The sequence below is a fragment of the Lithobates pipiens genome, unplaced genomic scaffold (assembly GCF_037356315.1).
Source record: "Lithobates pipiens isolate NorthernLeopardFrog02 unplaced genomic scaffold, aLitPip1_a1.2 Scaffold_55, whole genome shotgun sequence".
NCBI lineage: Eukaryota > Metazoa > Chordata > Amphibia > Anura > Ranidae > Lithobates > Lithobates pipiens.
In genome coordinates this window covers 2,087,715-2,108,591 of record NW_027507877.1, presented here as the reverse complement: position 1 = coordinate 2,108,591, position 20,877 = coordinate 2,087,715, and the positions used below count along the sequence as shown (strand labels likewise).

The 20,877-nt window shown below is 46.2% G+C and overlaps 1 protein-coding gene across 1 annotated transcript in view; it reads left to right on the top strand.

Annotated features, from left to right (window-relative positions):
* LOC143957711 (hydroperoxide isomerase ALOXE3-like) overlaps nt 1-20,877 on the top strand; it is a 181,562-nt gene that overhangs the window by 67,284 nt on the left and 93,401 nt on the right. The window contains exons 4-6 of the mRNA XM_077467406.1: nt 471-599; nt 10,261-10,364; nt 16,167-16,339. Coding sequence (XP_077323532.1) covers nt 471-599; nt 10,261-10,364; nt 16,167-16,339 — 406 coding nt within the window. The remainder of the gene's footprint in view (nt 1-470; nt 600-10,260; nt 10,365-16,166; nt 16,340-20,877) is intronic.

The following is a 20,877-nucleotide window of genomic DNA, read 5'->3' as shown; positions in this document are numbered from 1 at the left end:
CAAAGTGCATCAGCGCTGAAAGCTGAAAATTGGTCTGGGCAGGAGGGAGGGGGGGGGGGGGTTTAAGTGCCCAGTAAGGAAGTGGTTAAAAAAAAATGATTTGTTTTACTATTTTGTACCAGTTTTCTATGATAAAAAAAAATTAAAATAAAGAAAAAATCGGGAGATGCAACTTATTATTTACCACCAAATTAAAGCCCAATTTGTCCTGAAAAACAAAAAACAAAAAAAAAAAAAAAACAACAAGGTATAGTTCATATGGATGCAGTAAATAGTTAATGTGTAAATTTTTTTACAAAAAACGCATGTCAAAGTTGCAAAACTGCATTTAGTTATTTAGATTCCTTTTAGCTTTGTCATGAAGGGGTTAAATCCGCTACTTTAGAATTGCTTGTAACTAAACGCTGACTTGGTTCCAGTAACTGTACCTTTAATAATAATAATAATAATAATAATATTCTATTATGTAGGTGGAAGGTTTATGCGGAAGGTGTCCCACGTTGCATTGATTTAGCAGACGATGATCCAAAGAACCTGCCTCCGAACGAACATTACTCCTTCAAGAAGCAGGCCGATTTTATTTATACATCAAGTTCCACGTATGTAACAAGCATCTATTTCACTGCAAAGAAATTCCAGACAATATAAAAATTAACATTGATATCGAATTGCCTGCCACTGATTCAGTACACTAAAGCAAAATAAAAAAAAAACAATATAAGCTACTAGTCTGTAGAAAACATGGATATCTTGTCTAGTGCCCATGAAACGTCACTTCCAAAATGAGAAAGCGGGCATTGAACAGGTGGTATACAGGGAACTGGTGGAGGATGCACACTTGGAGGTAATTAATAATAACGGAAATGTGCATTAATTAAAGCTTAAGCAAACGGCTAGAGATCGCAAACAAAAATAAATTGGGGGGGGGAGGGGGTTTACTGACTCATTATAGGCTGTCTGCTTTTCCAATCCCCTAAAGCCAGCCATGAACGGCTTGAATCTCGGGCCGGTTCAGCAGGGTCCGGCCAAGATTCAAACCATCTATGCCCCTTGTACACACGGGTCGGAGATTTCGACAACCAAATCCGTCGGATTTTGTCCGAAACTGTTGCATACACACGGTCGGACTAAGTTGTCGAAAAATCAGATCTTTCGGAACGTGATGGCGTAATTTCGTTACGATGGGACTACATTCCACTACCACCACCATGCTTCACTGATGAGGTGGTATGCTTTGGATCATGAGCAGGTCCTTTCCTTCTCCATACTCTCCTCTTCCCATCACTCAAGTTGATCTTGGTCTCATCTGTCCATAGGATGTTGTTCTATATCTGTGAAGGCTTTTTTAGATGTTTGGAAAACTCTAATCTGGCCTTCCTGTTTTTGAGGCTCACCAATGGTTTACATCTTGTGGTGAACCCTCTGTATTCACTGTGGTGAAGTCTTCTCTTGATTGTTGACTTTGACACACATAACACCTACCTCCTGGAGAGTGTTCTTGATCTGGCCAATTGTTGTAAAGCAGGAGTGCCCAACCAGTGGCCCAGGGGCCACATGTGGCCCACGGAGCCCTCTGATGTGGCCCTCGACATCCTGCTCTCTGATGGCGGGTTGGCAAGCCCATATCTTGGGTTGCTGAGCCGCCACCCCAGAGCATCAGTGTTGTTAATGAAGCTGGCGGTAGAGAAAGCAAGTGGCTATAGAGCTGCCTAAATAGATGCTTCCTGTATAACGCCACCTCCTGGTACAGGCAGAGTGATACCAAATGCACTCAGCCAGTGATACCTGAATGGAAGACTGTTATTAAAGGTAAGTTTATTACTAAAATCACAGTGTATATATGGGCATATCTCTTCTGCAGTGGTTACTGGGCTGCTTTCAAACTGATCCGCAGGTGCAGCGCAGAACACCTCTAGCTTTCCTGTGGGTTACCTGCACTGAGCCATAGACTTCTGTTATTAGCTGCAGGTGTGGGGAGATTTCAGAAAGTGCACCACACCTGCAGGATATAATAGAAGTCTAAGGCAAAGTGCAGCTAACCCACAGAAAAGCCAGAGGTGTACTGCACTACACTTGTAAACCACAGCACGTCAGTGTAAAAGCAGCATTAGGCCCATTTGGCATGATTGGTCCCCAATCGGACCCTCCATTCACCTCTATTGAGCCACAGATGTATACACCCACCTACCTCCAATCCGGTCCACTCCAGTCCACTAAAAAAAAAGCAGAAAGTGTGGGGGGGGGGGGATCCGTCCCATTCCATCATAGCAGATCAGATCGGAAGGCCCATAGATTAGAGTGAGGCATGTCTGTGTCGGCTCTGCATATGCAGGGTGGACATGAACCTGTCATCCACCCGCTCCACTCATTGTGGCCCTCGATTGGTTACCAAGTAAGTGGCCCTTACTCTTTAAAAGGTTGGGCACCCCTGTTGTAAAAAGTTTCTTCACCAGGGAAAGAATTCTCCGATCATCCACCACAATTATTTTCCGTGGTCTTCCGGGTCTTTTGGTGTTGCTGAGCTCACCGGTGCATTCTTTGGATGTTCCAAACAGTTGATTTGGCCACACCTAATGTTTTTGCTATCTCTCTCTGATGGGTTTGTTTTGTATTTTCAGCCTAATGATGGCTTCACTGATAGTGACAGCTCTTTGGATCTCATATTGAGAGTTGACAGCAACAGATTCCAAATGAAAATAGCACACTTGAAATGAACTCTGGACCTTTTATCTGCTCCTTGTAAATGGGATAATGAGGGAATAACACACACCTGGCCATTGGAACAGCTGAGCAGCCAATTGTCCCACTACATTTGGTCCCTTAAAAAGTGGGAGGCACATATACAAACTGTTGTAATTCCTACACCGTTCACCCGATTTGGATGTAAATACCCTCAAATTAAAGCTGGAAGTCTGCAGTTAAAACACATCTTATTTTTTTTTCATTTAAAATCCATTGTGGTGGTGTATAGAGCCAAAAAGGATTATAATTGTGTCGATGTCCCAATATTTATGGACTTGACTGTATATTTGGAACCTAGGGCAAAATGAAGCCCAGGAGTAACCAGAAAGGTGTATGAGTACAACGTGTGTCTGAAGAGAAATAAATAATAGAGAGAATAGAGACCCATACAAGAGTATATATATATATATATCTGAAAGTGAGAGTAACTAAAAGGTGATGAATAGCCATAAAAAGCAATAAGCAATTTTTACCAGATAGAATAACTCGTGTTGTATAGTACATGGCATAGACATGGTCAATGTGCAGATTGACCCAGAGAAAAAAAAAAAAAAAGAGATGCCCATAAGTGTAGGTAGTCCTCAACAAGGTGGTATTTATAGCAATTGTGTGGCCACGGGTTTCTCCCCGAGTCACGCAAGCGCCAATTAGGGAGGGTGTCCAACCTGAGCGGTAGGGAACCTCTTGGGCATCGGCACTAAAAATTCCCTCCTGGTGTGAGAACTGATGTAAACCATGCGCCGGCATGACAACGTCAAGGAATGATGTCATACGTCCAGCGCAGGAGGCGTGGAGAGGATGCGCGTTGGGAAGAACCTGCCCGATCTCCCGCACTCAGGGAAGGGGAGGGGCCCCGGAGCACATTGCAGCTCCCGGAAAAGCATTGGACTAGTCCTTCAAACCACACTTTTCAAAGACACGTAAATAGCACAAAATCATGGAATTATTTCACACAAACATGTATACCAGGCACTGTCAAATATTAACATAACATCACATCAGTACCACCTCTATGCCAACGACACCCAGATCCATCTCTCCACTCCTCAACTCACCCCCTCCATCTCCAACTTACTGAATGACATATCAGTATGGATGTCACATCACTTCCTTAAAATCAATATTTCTAAAACTGAGCTTCTTATGTTTCCTCCTTCACGATCCCCTCCCCCCCCTCCCGTGACTTCACCATTAATATCAACAAGACAACCATTGGTCCCTCCACACACGCCGGGGTCCTGGGTGTAATCCTAGACTCTGACCTCTCCTTCAGCCCCCGTATCCAATCACTGGCTAAATCCTGCCGCCTTCCCCTCCGCAACATCTCCAGAATTCCACCCTTCCTGACTAATGACACCACAAAGCAACTCGTTCACTCCTCGATTATTTCCTGCCTTGATTACTGCAACTCTCTCCTTCAAGTGGTGCTGCACACAAAAAAAAAAATTAAATTTCATAAAAAAAATAAAAAACATTTGGATTTTTTTTTTTAACTCGCCTCTAAATGCCTGTTGCTAGGGGGTCCCTCGTAGTCTGCCTTGTTCAGTGCCTGGGCTGGTGACATCACTTCCCCTCGGCACAGGAAGGGCTCAGCTCTGCCCCCTCCCTCCCATCAGTCATCTGGGACATGTGACAGGCAACCTCCCTCTCTTCCTGCCGCCTGCCAGGTTGCGTGCTCGGATAAAGGGTCTGGTATGGATTTTTGGGGGGGGGGGGAAACTCCACGCCATTTTTTATTTTAAATTTGACACGGGGTTCCCCTTAATATCCATACCAGACCTGAAGGGCCTGGTAAGTGAATTTGGGGGGAACCCCACGCAATTGTTTTTTTTTTTTTTTTTATCAATGACTTTCAATGACTGCTCTCTGTATTACGGGGAGCCGACAATTCATTATAGCTGCTAGTGATTTGTGATTTGTGCAGGGACAGTTCTAAGCACGGGAAACATGCGCCCCTTTACAGGCATACTATAGACACCCCCCCCCCCCCGGTACGAAATTTAAAGGAATATTACACTTTTATTCTTTCACTTTAATCATTATTAAAATCACTGCTCTCGAAAAAACGGCCATTTTTAAAACTTTTTTTTTTGCATTGATCCATGTCCCCTGGGGCAGGACCCGGGTCCCCAAACACTTTTTAGGACAGTAACTTGTATATTAGCCTTTAAAATGAGCACTTTAGATTGTGAACGTTGGAGTCCCATAGACTTTAATAGGGTTCTAAAGTTCGTACGAATTTTAGGTCTGTTCGCAGGTTCTGGTGCGAACCGAACCGGGTGGGTGTTTGGCTCATCCCTATTCGAGAGACATGTTGCATAATATCAGAATGATACAGGTAAAGGATATACAAAACATCATGTAAGAACTATGTAGAACAAACAATAGCAACATACAAATCTAGAATGAATCCTGCATAAGGTACTCCTGGTGATTGTATGTTGAATACAATATCATTATATCTTCCCAAGTGTAAAGGGGAACCAATATTAAACCTGATCATGGCACTCCTCTGCAACTGTCTCAGGAAAAAAAATCCTTTTTTTTTCAGAGTAAAAGGAAAGGTAATAAAAGGTGAAAACATAAGGGTAAAGCAAAAGATAGAAAAAAAAAAAGGGAGAATGGACCTCTGGGATAGGATGTGCAAAGTTTACCCTCTGAGGTCACCACATATCCCAGTGGCCCCAATCTTTGGAAACCCGCATTTCCCCCCAGGACAGCACCCGCTACAGTTTGCTTGGTGGACCAACAAAGGCCTACTTAGGATAGCACATTTTATTAGACCATAAAGGCATCAGAAAAAACTCTCCCACTTTCGAGACACATTCGAATTTGCCCTTGACAGAGACATTTTGATTCTCTCAAATTATCCACCATATTCAATCAGTTGGTCAAGGCAAGGGAGATATCAACTCTAGAACACTTTATGAAAAGAAGTGCCTCAAAGCGCCTGGGACGCGGGGGAAGCATTTCAGAGTTGTATGCCTTGCTATCAGACCGGGGCTCTAAGCTCTCTTACCAAATAGCTTGGGAAGCGGACTTGGGAGGGAGACGATTGAAGAAGATGTTTGGTCCAGATGGTCGACCGTGGTGCACAGGGGAATTGTGAACACCTCCCTCGTGGAGGCCAATTACAAGGTACTGTCACGATGGTACCTGGTCCCGACGCGGATAGCTAAAATGCACCCAGATGCAGTCAAGTGGGCACAGTGTTCCACACCTGGTGGACATGTCCAAAAGTTAACAGATTTTGGATAAGAATTTTTAATTTGATATACTCGGTGACCGGAGTTAATATATCTAAAAATGTTAAAACAGCCCTATTCTCTGACCTCTCGAATGACCTGCCTAAGCATCCCAGGTCCCTCATTTCTTTTATTTGGTTGGCAGCTAAAATTGCCATAGCACGAGCGTGGAAAACCCCTCAGATAAACCTGGGGCTAGTTAACCACTTGCAGACAGGACCATTTTGCTGGTCAAAGACCAGACCACTTTTTGCGATTCGGCACTGCGTCGTTTTAACTGACAATTGCGCGGTCGTGCGACGTGGCTCCCAAACAAAATTGACGTCCTTTTTTTCCCACAAATAGAGCTTTCTTTTGGTGGTATTTGATCACCCCTGCGGTTTTTATTTTTTGCGCTATAAACAAAAACAGAGTGACAATTTTGAAAAAAAACGCATTATTTTTTACTTTTTGTTATAATAAATATCCCCCAAAAATATATAAAAAAACATTTTTTTTCCCTCAGTTTAGGCCAATTGGTAAAAAAAATCGCAATAAGCGATTATTGATTGGTTTGCGCAAAAGTTATAGCGTTTACAAAATAGGGAATAGTTTTATAGCATTTTTATTAATAATTTTTTATTATTTTTTTTTTACTAGTAATGGCGGCGATCAGCGATTTTTATTGTGACTACGACATTGTGGGGGACACATCGGACATTTTTGACACATTTTTGGGACCATTGTCATTTATACAGTAATCACTGCTATATAAATGCAGTGATTCCTGTGTAAATGACACTGGCAGTGAAAGGGTTAACCAGTGGGTGGCAGTGTAGGGGTTAAGTGTTTCTAGGGGTGTGTTACTAACGGTGGGGGGGTTGGGCTTTCATTTAGTGAACACTGATCTCTGCTCCAATCACATGGAGCAGAGATCAGCGTCACTAGTTGCTAGGCAGAATGGAGAAATGTTGTTTACAATGGCATTTCTTCATTTGGCCGCTCCGTGAGACGATCGCGGGGATGCCCGCGGCAATGGAGTCTGCGGGTCCCGCGACCGGACTCACGGGGGTCCCGACCAGCGCGGCGGCGCGCTCCCGATGGCAGGGCGGCAAATTTAAAGGGACGTAAATGTACGCCCATTTGCCTGACCGTGCCATTCTGTCGACGTACATCGTCGCGCGCTGGTCAGCAAGTGGTTAAAAACAAAATTTCCTGGATCATGATAAATGAAAAACTAACTAGTATTCTCTGAGACCAACAGAACCGATTTGAAAAGATATGGAACTCCTGGGTTAGATATCTTCAGTTGCCGTGGGGGGGGGGGGGTTAGTAGTCTGGAGCATGGAGATCGTCTATACACTCTCTTTTCTCCCTTTTTGTCTTTCCCTCTTTTCTCCTGCCTTATTTTCTCCCTTTTTACCTTTCATCTCTTTTCTTCTTTCACCCCCCTTTCTGTTTCCTTTTTTTTTCCTTTTACACAAAGGGCTATTTTGTTCCCATGGTTGGGTTCCCATTAATGTGATAGTGGGCTCCACGGATTATCCAAACCAGCATACATTAACCATTAAAAATCTGCTACGATTCCAGGCTGGATAACCGGATTCTACCTCGCGACGGTTTCTCTATAGTGTGATGTACAGGTCATTGATAGTGTTGTCAGATATATGTATATCTTTAGGGGATTGCACCTCCCACTCACTATTTATACTACCCCCTTCTCAATAGAATATGCTTAATAATACTTATATTCACTAAATAATCACTGTGCCCCCATATTATCCAAAATATATAATTGCAAAAAATATGGCGTCCTTATTGTGTGATATTTTAATTCGATTGCTCCAACTGTGCCGTCTTAATCACCATTCATCTTCTAATCAAAAGTCCACTTGTGTCAACTAAAACAACCAAAACTGTGCCACCGTCACCAAGCAGAATGGCCACTCACCAGATGTCCCCAATCAGTAAGCCTTCGGTTCATTCAACGGATAACCAATCCACAATGCATTCCTCCCGTTAGCAATTCCTCAACGTCCATATATTCATACAAAATTAAATGGGACCAATATAGTGTAAAACCGTTTTAACTTTAATGGAAAAATTAATAAAAAACGTATTGCACTCACATTTCAATGTGTCTATTGGCCGACACCAAGCCTTTCCAGCAATGAGAAAACCTTTCTAAAATCGGGCAAGCCACTGATATTCCGCAGGTGGTGTTAATCTCCCTCCACTGGACCGACCTGTTCCTGGCTTGTATTCAAAGACCGTATGTCTCCTACAACTCCTACGCGTTTCGCATTTGAGCGTCGTCAGGAAGCTGTGGGAGCCTTCCCAAACCCCCCTTTTTATAATGCCCCCAATTACCTGTTACTATGCCACCGGAAGTGATGCAGCCGACATCTTGATCCTGGAAGTGCATACCCGACCTTTCCCTATTTACAAACTAGCCCCTTCCCTATAATCAATAATACCTCTACCTTTAAAATATTATTTATAATTAGGCCAATATCAGGCATTTTATCCTTCTTTAGTTGGTTCCCCAACCTTATGATTCAGTTTGGGATCTCATCCCCGTTTGTACCCGAGGTAGGTTCCGCCATCTTGTTATAGGGCAATAATGCCCTTACTAGTGTGGTTCCATATAATTGATTTAATTAACCCCCCACTGCTACAGATATATGATTCCTAACATCCTCAGTGGCCGATAGTCAGATATATAATGAACAGTCTTGGAAAGAGAAGGTTGGTTATTCTAGGATTCACTAGTTTGTTGATAAGTGTTTTAATAGAAATACATATGGTTTCTTTCGCACTAATTTGAGATCCACAACTGTAACATGATTGTGAACAAAATGGGTATCACAGTGAACCCTGTTATTGATAAAACTTAATTTCAATAAAAATCATTGAAAGAAAAAAAAAAAAAGGGGAAAAAGGGAAAGCCAATGGGAGAAGAGAGATGGGGGGGGGGGGAGGTGGAGGGGCAAATTAAGGGAGAGAATGGAGGGGAAAGTCCAAACCCCTTTTAATTTTAAGTGTACAATTCATAATGTCTTCATAGTGTCATAGAAATTTGGCTGTATGCTATCAACATAGCCCCATCTACTGCTGTGCTTCCAATAAGCACCCATTTCCGTCTTAATGATATAATGCTTTAGGCTTACCTTCCAACACATTCATCCCAATGAACAGACTCAACCATCCTTCTACGTTCTCAGTTCCATGCTTCTGCCCCCCCCCCCCCCCCCCCGGGGCTCAACATCGCCTTTTATTATCTCCCAAAGAATGACAAACAGGAAGTCCTGCCCCCAACAGGCAGGCACTTCCTTAGTACAGAAAATGACATCACAGGAAATGACATACATTAAAGGGGAGGGCATTCACAAGAGGAAATGCACACACCCTCTTTTAGTCAGTACGGAGCACAGACCATAGTGCTTTCAAAGTAAACAGTATGGGGTAAGCTCATTATGATTCTTAAAAGCTTGAGACAATCTGCGGGGACATTGCTACTGGTGTTGTTAACATACGGTACTAGTATAACAACAAGGCAGATACCAATGTCCTCTTATTAAAGCAGATATGTATCCAAAAAGGATAACGTAGCCACACAGAGATAAAATAATATGTCTATCTCATTATGTAGACTTCGCTTCTCTAATGCCCATATTCATTTGAAGGCAAGAAGCCCAGCGCATTGCGCTTGGTACCTACAAGCCAACAAACATCCACAGAGAACACGTCTCAAATCCCATGAGAAGGTTTTCATACTGACTTTTTACCACTGGTCTCGATTTAACCCAAGTACGTTCTGCTAGAGCGATCCTCGATCAAACCGGACACAGGTAGACAGATGACAATCTATAAAACACATATCCTAGAATAAAATGTTATACAATCAAATTTTCCACAACAATAGTAATTAACAATAACTAACATATTTTACAAAACAGTTTTTTTGGAGTGCACGTGTGTCAAAAAATATGGTTCGTATACCATCTGGTGCTCTTCTCTGAGGAATTTTAGGGCCATAACCAGGCAATCTTTTTGCCCAAGACAAGGTTTCATCTGAACTTTCCTGGTGTCTAAGCCTCGGTATGGCTGTTACCTGGCATGTCTGGTTTATTGGCTGTAGTCCTATGGTCTGTTAGTTCTGACCCTTCAAATAAAAGATCTGCAGGGAGAGGCTGGACACTGTGTAGTATTTATTAGGTAGATACTTCTGTGTACCAGCATTATCCATCCATGACCAGTATTAATAATCATTGTCTATTTTCTCTTCTCTTAGTGGCTTGGAAGTACAGCTGAATAGATATGCCTCCAACACTGATTCATGGCATAACCTGGAAGACATTAAATTGGTGTCCTCCCTACGAACATCAGAATATTCAGGTGTGTAAAATTTTGCTTCTGAATCTCTGGTATACTCTTCGAAAGTGAACTCAGTAATTCAAAAAAAAAAGGGCGATGGTTCAACACAACATAGCGAACACCCAACAAGAAAGGCACCACATCCTAAAAAATATTGCATGAGTGAAAGAGAAAACAAGGACAGAGGGATTTTCGCGGTGCAACAGTAAATTTAATTATAACATGCTAGTTAGACAAAGGAGAAAATTAAAAAATATATCTAATATTTATTGAAATCAAGGTTAAAATTCATTAACATATATACAGCATGTAAAAACTTTGGTGGTCGCAAGTAATGTAATACAGCGGTATTTGTATTAGACACACATTATCCCGACATGTTTCGCAAAGATATTTGCTTCCTCAGGGGATGTGTGAATGTTCCAATATACAAAGTTCTAAGTTGAAAGAAAACAACATAATTAGACAAGTAAAGTACAAATGGAAAAATGCACAGATTCGAGAGCACCACAAAGAAAGGCGATCCCCACTAAAAAAACCCCAAAAAAAGACCGCAGAGGGCAAAAAATATCTGTGGGGGCAAATCTGAGAATCGTAGCAAAGCTAGTAGAGCAGGGGGCGGAGCCCCGCATTGTCTTGGTAATCTTAAATAACCTGGGATAAGATCCCAACTCACTCTGTTGGAGCCCCATGAAGATAGCAGTAACCTGGGAAGGGGAGAGGGAGGGGGGGGAAGGGGAGTAGACAAATTGGGGGAGTACACTGGAGTGGGGAGGATCAAAGCAGTCTTTCCAGGAAAAAAAAAAAAGAGGGGGGTCCCTTCTGGGAAAGGCCAGTCCAGAGGGTCCTGAGAAGGACCGGAGGGGTGCTGAGAAGTCCGTCACCTCCTCCTAGGATCCAGCTGGAACAGAGGGGTTGGGGTCAAGTTCCCAAGGGTCAAAATTCCAAAGAATCACTTCGGAGGTACAGAATCATGGTGTCTCTTCGTTTGCTGCTTCACCCACAGTGGGGTCAAGGGGCTGTTCGGAGGGGGCCTCTTGGATGTGCTTGGGCAGTTCTCCGATTGGTGGGTAGAAAGATCCTGAGAGATGAGCCCAAGATGCAGGAGAAGACGTTCCCCATTCTGGAAGTTGGTGAAGCTGTAGTTTTTTTCCTTAAACTGGAGCTGCAGGCGAAAGGGAAAAGCCCATCTGTATTTGATCAGGTTTTGATTGAGAATATCCAGGAGGGGTCTGAGGGATCTCCTCTTTTGAATTGTGGTGGGAGAGATATCCGTGAAGATTTGGATTTTGTTGCCATGTATGGCCAGATTGTCCCGGTTTTGAGATCTTTTCATAATTTTCTCCTTTATCCCATAGTAGTGGTGCTTAACTAAGATACCCCGGGGGAGCCTATCCTGGCGGGGGGATTGCAAGGCCCTGTGGTCCGGAATATCGGGGAATATCAGGGATGATATCCTTAATAAAGGACTTGACTGTGCTTTGAATGTCTGTGGTGGACTCGGGCACGCCTCTGATGTGGAAATTATAGTGTCTACTTCTATTTTCCAAATCTTCAAGCTGCTCCTGCATGGACTGTATGCACTTAGAGTTCTGGTTAGTATGTGCAGCCGAATCATCCACAATCTGTTCTACTATGTCCATTCTAGCCCCCAGACTTTGCAAATCTGCCTTGATGGAAGTTGTTATCGGCATAGCATTTTGTGCCAGACCTGTTGCTAACATCTCTGAGAATCTGTTCAATAGTTGGGCCAGGTCAGGAGAATGGTGAGGCGGGGGGGGGGGGGGGGAAGCCTGCATGGCATCAGCCAAGCTATTAGGAGTGTTGACCAGAGGGGAGTGAGAGAAGCCAGGAGCTCCTGGTGTGTACTCACATCAGCAGAGATAGGCTGGAGGGGGGGTGGAGGGTTGGCATTGTTGTCCTGTATGTCGGTGTCACCGCATGGGAGAGGAACCATCTTAGGAGGTTCAGAGGTGGTTAGGCCGAAATGTAGCTGATGTAATTTTTTTTGTAATTTTGTTATCGAAATAAAAAAAAAAGTGTGCTTTTTTTTTATGACGTATATTTTTGTCATTATCTATTTACCACATATAGCACCTTAAAAGTCCCGGGGTTCTTGCTTAACCCCTTTTCCACCCGTCTTCGTATTTGTTTACTTACTTAGGGATGTGGTGCTAAGTCTGTCTGTGTCCACACCGTTTGTTGTATTAGTATAATGGCGGTTTTCTTCCAACTCTCTGGTATGGGCTTTACTTAGGCCTTCCATAATGGATGTATACTTTTCTTTGTTTCTTTTAAAATCCTGCCAGCTTACACAGGATTCTTTGTGGGAAGTAGACTTTCCATGTTGTGGCACCCCCTTTCCATTTTCCATTGCATTTCTCAAGTTGGAGACACCAACATTAACAAAACGGTACATTTCTCCATGAGTATATTTGGAGACAGAAAAAAAATATATACATGAAAAGCAGTAGCTCAGAACCAGGCCTGGTTGGACGGTTTGGGTATCAGCTTTCGCGGAGCCAATCAATGGATGCACAGGGCCCCGCTGAGGAGTCTGGGGAAGGGTACTTAAGATGTTGAGGTCACGTGTCCGTAGTTCATTTCGTGAGGCCCTAGCGGTCTATTCCTGATTCTGGAGCGGGGTATCCCCGCGACGGGTCCTGGTCACGGGAGCGTTCGTCGCCGCGCAGCATGCTTCAGTAGGCTAACCTCAATAGACCAGCCTGGTCTGGGGTAGGGATCCGTCTGTTCCCGAGTCTCGGAACCGGCTGGTCCGAGGCGCAGTAACTGAGGGAGGATTCAAGGTGTCCGGGTGTACTCTCGGCTTGGAGGGGCACCGTAGCTAGTGTAGGCAACTGGGGGAGGGCTCTTCGGAGGAGGGCCAACAAGTTGGAATCCCAAGAAGTGCCTGGTTTCTGAGTTGTGAAGGACGTTGATGAATCCACGAATCCACGCTTTTTCCAGTACTGCCAAGGAGACAGAGCACGTTCCAGGTACTGAGGAAAAAGGTTCCTGTTCACTTTCTGTTACAAGTTACTCAAGGTCAAAGATTTCACAAGTTCTGGATCAAAGTGCTGACTGCCATAATCTCTGGCTAGAGATTTGTTCAGCCTTGAAGCGCCCAGCTGCGAGTGGCTACTCTCTGGGTGGTATTAGAGACTTTCTGATATTAGCAGTTCAAGGTACCTGAGTTTCTCCACCCTTGCCCTCTGTTCCCATATGAGACTGTGTTGTTGGATGTTACCCCTGCAAATAAAAACCTTTTCTAAAGGACTTTTATGGTGTCAGCGTCCAAAGTGTTGGGTAATAACTCTGGGAACCATTAGACCAGGAAGAACAAGCCAAGCGGAGGTAACCGGTAAGCTCAAAAGTTAAGGTCGCCCTGCCAAGGGTTACGGCCGCTACACGTATTAAGCCGAACACGAGTGTGGGAGGCAAATCTATTGGGTGAGTGTGCTTGAACAAGGGGAGTGGAGGCACGAGCACAGCGGTGTGCTGGAAGATTATCCAATTGGATTAACCTGGTTTTGATTCTACACCATTCATTGGACTGTTTTTATTTTGAGAGATTTGAATTTCACGGACATTTATCTTATAATATTGACTCTTAGTATACGCTGGGTGATTTGTTTGATTATATTTTGTCACGCTTAATTATATATATTTCTTTATGAGCAATTGAGTAACAATAGTGGTTATACTTGTTTTGCACTGAATAATCTTTTTCCTGTTTACACAGTAATTTGTGCTGCCTGTTTATATGTAACTATTTCTTATTAGGGATATTTAGAGAACTCGCTACTTAGGTTACTGTACATTGCCTTGCGAAAGTATTCGGCCCCCTTGAACTTTTCAACCTTTTGCCACATTTCAGGCTTCAAACATAAAGATAGAAAATTTTAATTTTTTGTGAAGAATCACCAACAAGTGGGACACAATTGTGAAGTGGAACGAAATCTATTGGATTTTTTAAACTTTTTTAGCAAATAAAAAAACTGAAAAGTGGTGCGTGCAAAATTATTCGGCCCCTTTACTTTCAGTGCAGCAAACTCACTCCAGAAGTTCAGCGAGGATCTCTGAATGATCCAATGTTGTCCTAAATGACTGATGGTGATAAATAGAATCCACCTGTGTGTAATCAAGTCTCTGTATAAATGCACCTGCTCTGTGATAGTCTCAGGGTTCTGTGTAAAGCGCAGAGAGCATCATGAAGACCAAGGAACACACCAGGCAGGTCCGTAATACTGTTGTGGAGAAGTTTAAAGCCCGGATTTGGATACAAAAAGATTTCCCAAGCTTTAAACATCCCAAGGAGCTCTGTGCAAGCCATCATTTTGAAATGGAAGGAGTATCAGACCACTGCAAATCTACCAAGACCTGGCCGTCCCTCTAAACTTTCAGCTCAGACAAGGAGAAGACTGATCAGAGATGCAGCCAAGAGGCCCATGATCACTCTGGATGAACTGCACAGGACTACAGCGGAGGTGGGAGAGTCTGTCCATAGGACAACAATCAGTCGTACACTGCACAAATCTGCCCTTTATGGAAGAGTGGCAAGAAGAAAGCCATTTCTCAAAGATATCCATAAAAAGTCTCGTCTAAAGTTTGCCACAAGCCACCTGGGAGACACACCAAACATGTGGAAGAAGGTGCTCTGGTCACATGAAACCAAAATCCAACTTTTTGCCCACAATGCAAAACGATATGTTTGGCGTAAAAGCAACACAGCTCATCACCCTCAACACACCATCCCCACTGTCACACATGGTGGTGGCAGCATCATGGTTTGGGCTTTTCTTCAGCAGGGACAGGGAAGATGGTTAAAATTGAGGGGAAGATGGATGCAGCCAAATACAGGACCATTCGGGATGAAAGCCTGTTGGAGTCTGCAAAAGACCTGAAACTGGGACGGAGATTTATCTTCCAACAAGACAATGATCCCAAACATACAGCAAAATCTACAAAGGAATGATTCACAAATAAACCTATCCAGGTGTTAGAATGGCCAAGTCAAAGTCCAGACCTGAATCCAATCGAGAATCTGTGGAAAGAGCTGAAAACTGCTGTTCACAAACGCTCTCCATCCAACCTCACTGAGCTCCAGCTGTTTTGCAAGGAAGAATGGGCAAGAATTTCAGTCTCTCGATGTGCAAAACTGATAGAGACACCCCAAGCGACTTGCAGCTGTAATCGCAGCAAAAGGCGGCTCTACAAAGTATTAACGCAAGGGGGGCGAATCATTTTGCACGCCCCACTTATTTTTTTATTAGTTAAAAAAGTTTCAAAAATCCAATAGATTTCGTTCCACTTCACAATTGTGTCCCACTTGTTGGTGATTTTTCACAAAAAAATAAAAATTTTATATCTTTATGTTTGAAGCCTGAAATGTGGCAAAAGGTTGAAAAGTTCAAGGGGGCCGAATACTTTCGCAAGGCACTGTATGTTTACAAACCTTTTCTGTGTGTTTATTAGCGCCACACACCTTATTTTATTAATAAAAATACATTAACTACCCGTTTACGATCCTCTGTAGAATGTACACTAAGCTGCACATGCGCAGCTCAGTTTAAATTCCTGCACAGTATCTGTGTGACCAGAAAATTGCGTTTCTGCGCATGCACAGGAGTGATGTCAGCTTGCAACAGCCAATCAAGATGGTTGTAGACTGGCAGCCAAGGAGAAGATTCCTGCGCCAGCGAGTGACCTCCACAGGCATCGGGCCATTAGTGAGAATTCTACTTTAAGCCACTTGTATACTTGATCACCCCCCTCTGTAGCCACTTCTTTAATATCTTAATTTTTAAAGCTCTTGCATTGCAGATATAGTGAGTGACATATGGACGGAGGATACTTTCTTTGGAAGCCAATATCTGAATGGAATTAACCCCACACTGATCAAGAAATGCGTAAAGCTTCCAAATAACTTCCAAGTTAACAACGACATGGTGGCTCCATCTCTGGGGAAATGCAGCAACCTACAAAAGGAACTCAAGGTAAAGTTATTATCTGCTGTGGAGATATGGATCTTAAATTATACAATCCAATTCCAATAAAAAGTTGGGACGTCTTGTAAAAATCTACAGAAGAAAAAACGGATTGCAATGATTTGCCAATCTCAAAAACCCATATTTTATTCACAATATAAAATGCATCAAATGTTTAAACTGAGAAAATGTAACATTTTTAAGTAAAAAATAAGGTAAAATTTGAAGTTGATGGCAGCAACACATCTCAAAAAAGTTAGGATAGGGCATCAAAAAGAGGTACCAAGAAGGGAGAGCTGGAAGAACACTTTGCAACTAATTATCTAATATTTTCCTTCATAATATGCACTTTTTTTCCCCCCAAAAAATGGGGGAAAACGTCTCTGCGTCTTATGGAGCGAATATTGACCAGGCCAACTCCTGGCTGAGCCTGTCATTCTCAGAAGACAGAGCATGGAGTACGGCCGCGTGACAGGCATATGTGATGAAGTTCTCACCAGACACAGGTAAAGCTGGAGTACATGGGGCGGGTCTGGCTGCAATACATGGGACGGGTCTGGCTGCAGTACATGAGATGGGTCTGGCTGCAGTACATGAGATGGGTCTGGCTGCAGTACATGAGATGGGTCTGGCTGCAGTACATGAGATGGGTCTGGCTGCAGTACATGAGACGGGTCTGGCTGCAGTACATGGGAAGGGTCTGGCTGCAGTACATGAGATGGGTCTGGCTGCAGTACATGAGACGGGTCTGGCTGCAGTACATGGGGCGGGTCTGGCTGCAGTACATGGGGCGGGTCTGGCTGCAGTACATGAGACGGGTCTGGCTGCAGTACATGAGATGGGTCTGGCTGCAGTACATGAGACGGGTCTGGCTGCAGTACATGGGGCGGGTCTGGCTGCAGTACATGAGACGGGTCTGGCTGCAGTACATGAGACGGGTCTGGCTGGAGTACATGGGGTGGGTCTGGCTGGAGTACATGGGGTGGGTCTGGCTGGAGTAAATGGGGCGGGTCTGGCTGCAGTACATGAGACAGGTCTGGCTGCAGTACATGGGATGGGAGTACATGGGGCGGGTCTGGCTGCAGTACATGAGACGGGTCTGGCTGCAGTACATGGGACGGGAGTACATGGGGCGGGTCTGGCTGCAGTACATGAGACGGGTCTGGCTGCAGTACATGGGACGGGTCTGGCTGGAGTACATGGGACGGGCCTGGCTGGAGTACATGGGGCGGGCCTGGCTGGAGTACATGGGACGGGCCTGGCAGGAGTACATGGGGCGGGTCTGGCTGGAGTACATGGGACGGGCCTGGCTGGAGTACATGGGGCGGGTCCGGCTGGAGTACATGGGACGGGTCTGGCTGCAGTACATGGGACGGGTCTGGCTGCAGTACATGGGACGGGTCTGGCTGGAGTACATGGGACGGGCCTGGCTGGAGTACATGGGGCGGGCCTGGCTGGAGTACATGGGGTGGGTCTGGCTGGAGTACATGGGGTGGGTCTGGCTGGAGTACATGGGGCGGGTCTGGCTGGAGTACATGGGGCGGGTCCGGCTGGAGTACATGGGACGGGTCTGGCTGGAGTACATGGGACGGGCCTGGCTGGAGTACATGGGGCGGGTCTGGCTGGAGTACATGGGACGGGCCTGGCTGGAGTACATGGGGCGGGTCTGGCTGGAGTACATGGGGCAGGTCTGGCTGGAGTACATGGGGCGGGTCTGGCTGGAGTACATGGGACAGGCCTGGCTGGAGTACATGGGGTGGGTCTGGCTGGAGTACATGGGGTGGGTCTGGCTGGAGTACATGGGGCGGGTCTGGCTGCAGTACATGAGACAGGTCTGGCTGCAGTACATGGGACGGGAGTACATAGGGCGGGTCTGGCTGCAGTACATGAGACGGGTCTGGCTGCAGTACATGGGACGGGTCTGGCTGGAGTACATGGGACGGGCCTGGCTGGAGTACATGGGACGGGCCTGGCAGGAGTACATGGGGCGGGTCTGGCTGGAGTACATGGGACGGGCCTGGCTGGAGTACATGGGGCGGGTCCGGCTGGAGTACATGGGACGGGTCTGGCTGCAGTACATGGGACGGGTCTGGCTGGAGTACATGGGACGGGCCTGGCTGGAGTACATGGGGCGGGTCTGGCTGAAGTACATGGGGCGGGTCTGGCTGGAGTACATGGGGCGGGTCTGGCTGGGGTACATGGGGCCGGTCTGGCTGCAGTACATGGGGCGGGTCTGGCTGGAGTACATGGGGCGGGTCTGGCTGGAGTACATGGGACGGGTCTGGCTGGGGTACATGGGGCCGGTCTGGCTGCAGTACATGGGGCGGGTCTGGCTGGAGTACATGGGGCGGGTCTGGCTGGAGTACATGGGGCGGGTCTGGCTGGGGTACATGGGGCCGGTCTGGCTGCAGTACATGGGGCGGGTCTGGCTGGAGTACATGGGGCGGGTCTGGCTGGAGTACATGGGACGGGTCTGGCTGGAGTACATGGGGCGGGTCTGGCTTCATGTAATTGGCACTGGTAAGGCTGCATTTCATGGGCACTGGTAAATATTTTAGTACACCATTTGGTTCAGAATAGTTTTTACCATACAACAGAACAAAATATTACAGCGCACACATGGGAAAAAAAGACATTTACCTCCTGCAAGGCTTTTTAAAACACCTGAACATTTTCAAAAAAACATTAAAAAACATATGGGGGTTTGGTCACACCATGTTGCTATATGGTGCTGTCATTAGTGACCACCTGTGTCATGGGTGGAGACTAGGTATTGGCTCGGGCGTGTTCACACGCTCCACGTGCAGAGCCCGCCATGAAGACAGCGCTGCGTTACTCACAAGCAGTGACACATTGCCCCGATCTCTGCAGCCGCACATCGGGACAATGTCTCACTGCCTGTGATTAGCGCAGCGCTGCGCTGACTTTCTGGCGGGCTCTGTACGAGCCCATCCCTAGTGGAGACCTCATGCTCTACCATATAGAGGAGTGTATGGCTCCCATGGTTCAGAGAAGCAGGATCTCCTAGTCTATGGATAGTGGAGGACCCACTAACCATGGGGTACTTTGTCATAGTAAGTGGGCTTAAGCACCAAATAGCAATAGGGCGTGATCAAACCCCCATATTTTTTGATAATGTTTTTTGATAATGTTTAGGTGTTTTAAATAAGCCTTGCTGGAGGTAAATGTATTTTTTGCATGTGTGCGCTGTAATATTTTGTTCTATGGTCAGGTGCGTCTTATGGAGCAAAAATATGGTAGGGTAATTGACAACGGGTCAGTAACATGATTGGATATAAAAAGAGCACCTTAGAGAGTCAGAGTGTCTCAGAAGAAAAGATGGGCATAGGTTCACCAATCTGTGAAAAGCTGCATCTAAAAACAGTCAAACAATTTCAGAATAATGTTCCTCAACTCCATCATTAGGGCAGTGGACGGTGTCGGTAGGGCAGTGGACCGTGTCGGTAGGGCAGTAGACGGTGTCGGTAGGGCAGTGGACGGTGTCGGTAGGGCAGTGGACGGTGTCGATAGGGCAGAGGACGGTGTCGATAGGGCAGAGGACGGTGTCGGGAGGGCAGAGGACGGTGTCGGGAGGGCAGAGGACGGTGTCAGTAGGGAAGAGGATGGTGTCGGGAGGGCAGAGGACGGTGTCAGTAGGGCAGAGGACTGTGTCAGTAGAGAAGAAGACGGTGTCAGTAGGGCAGAGGACGTCGTCAGTAGAGAAGAGTACGGTGTCAGTAGAGAAGAGTACGGTGTCAGTAGAGAAGAGGACGGTGTCAGTAGAGAAGAGTACGGTGTCAGTAGAGAAGAGGACGGTGTCAGTAGGGCAGAGGACGGTGTCAGTAGGGCAGAGGACGGTGTCAGTAGAGAAGAGTATGGTGTCGGCAGGGCAGTGGACGGTGTCGGCAGGGCAGTGGACGGTGTCGGCAGGGCAGTGGACGGTGTCGGCAGGGCAGAGGACGGTGTCGGCAGGGCAGAGGACGGTGTCGGCAGGGCAGAGGACGGTGTCGGCAGGGCAGAGGACGGTATCAGTAGGGCAGTGAACGGTGTCAGTAGGGCAGTGGACGGTGTCAGTAGAGCAGTGGACGGTGTCAGTAGGGCAGAGGACGGTGTCAGTAGGGCAGTGGATGGTGTCGGTCAGTAGGGCAGAGGACGGTGCCGGTAGGGCAGAGGACGGTGCCGGTAGGGCAGAGGACGGTGTCGGTAGGGCAGAGGACGGTGTCAGTAGGGCAGTGGATGGTGTCGGTCAGTAGGGCAGAGGACGGTGCCGGTAGGGCAGTGGACGGTGTCAGTAGGGCAGTGGATGGTGTCGGTCAGTAGGGCAGAGGACGGTGCCGGTAGGGCAGAGGACGGTGCCGGTAGGGCAGAGGACGGTGCCGGTAGGGCAGAGGATGGTGTCGGTAGGGCAGTGGACGGTGTCAGTAGGGCAGTGGATGGTGTCGGTCAGTAGGGCAGAGGACGGTGCCGGTAGGGCAGAGGACGGTGCCGGTAGGGCAGAGGACGGTGCCGGTAGGGCAGAGGACGGTGCCGGTAGGGCAGAGGACGGT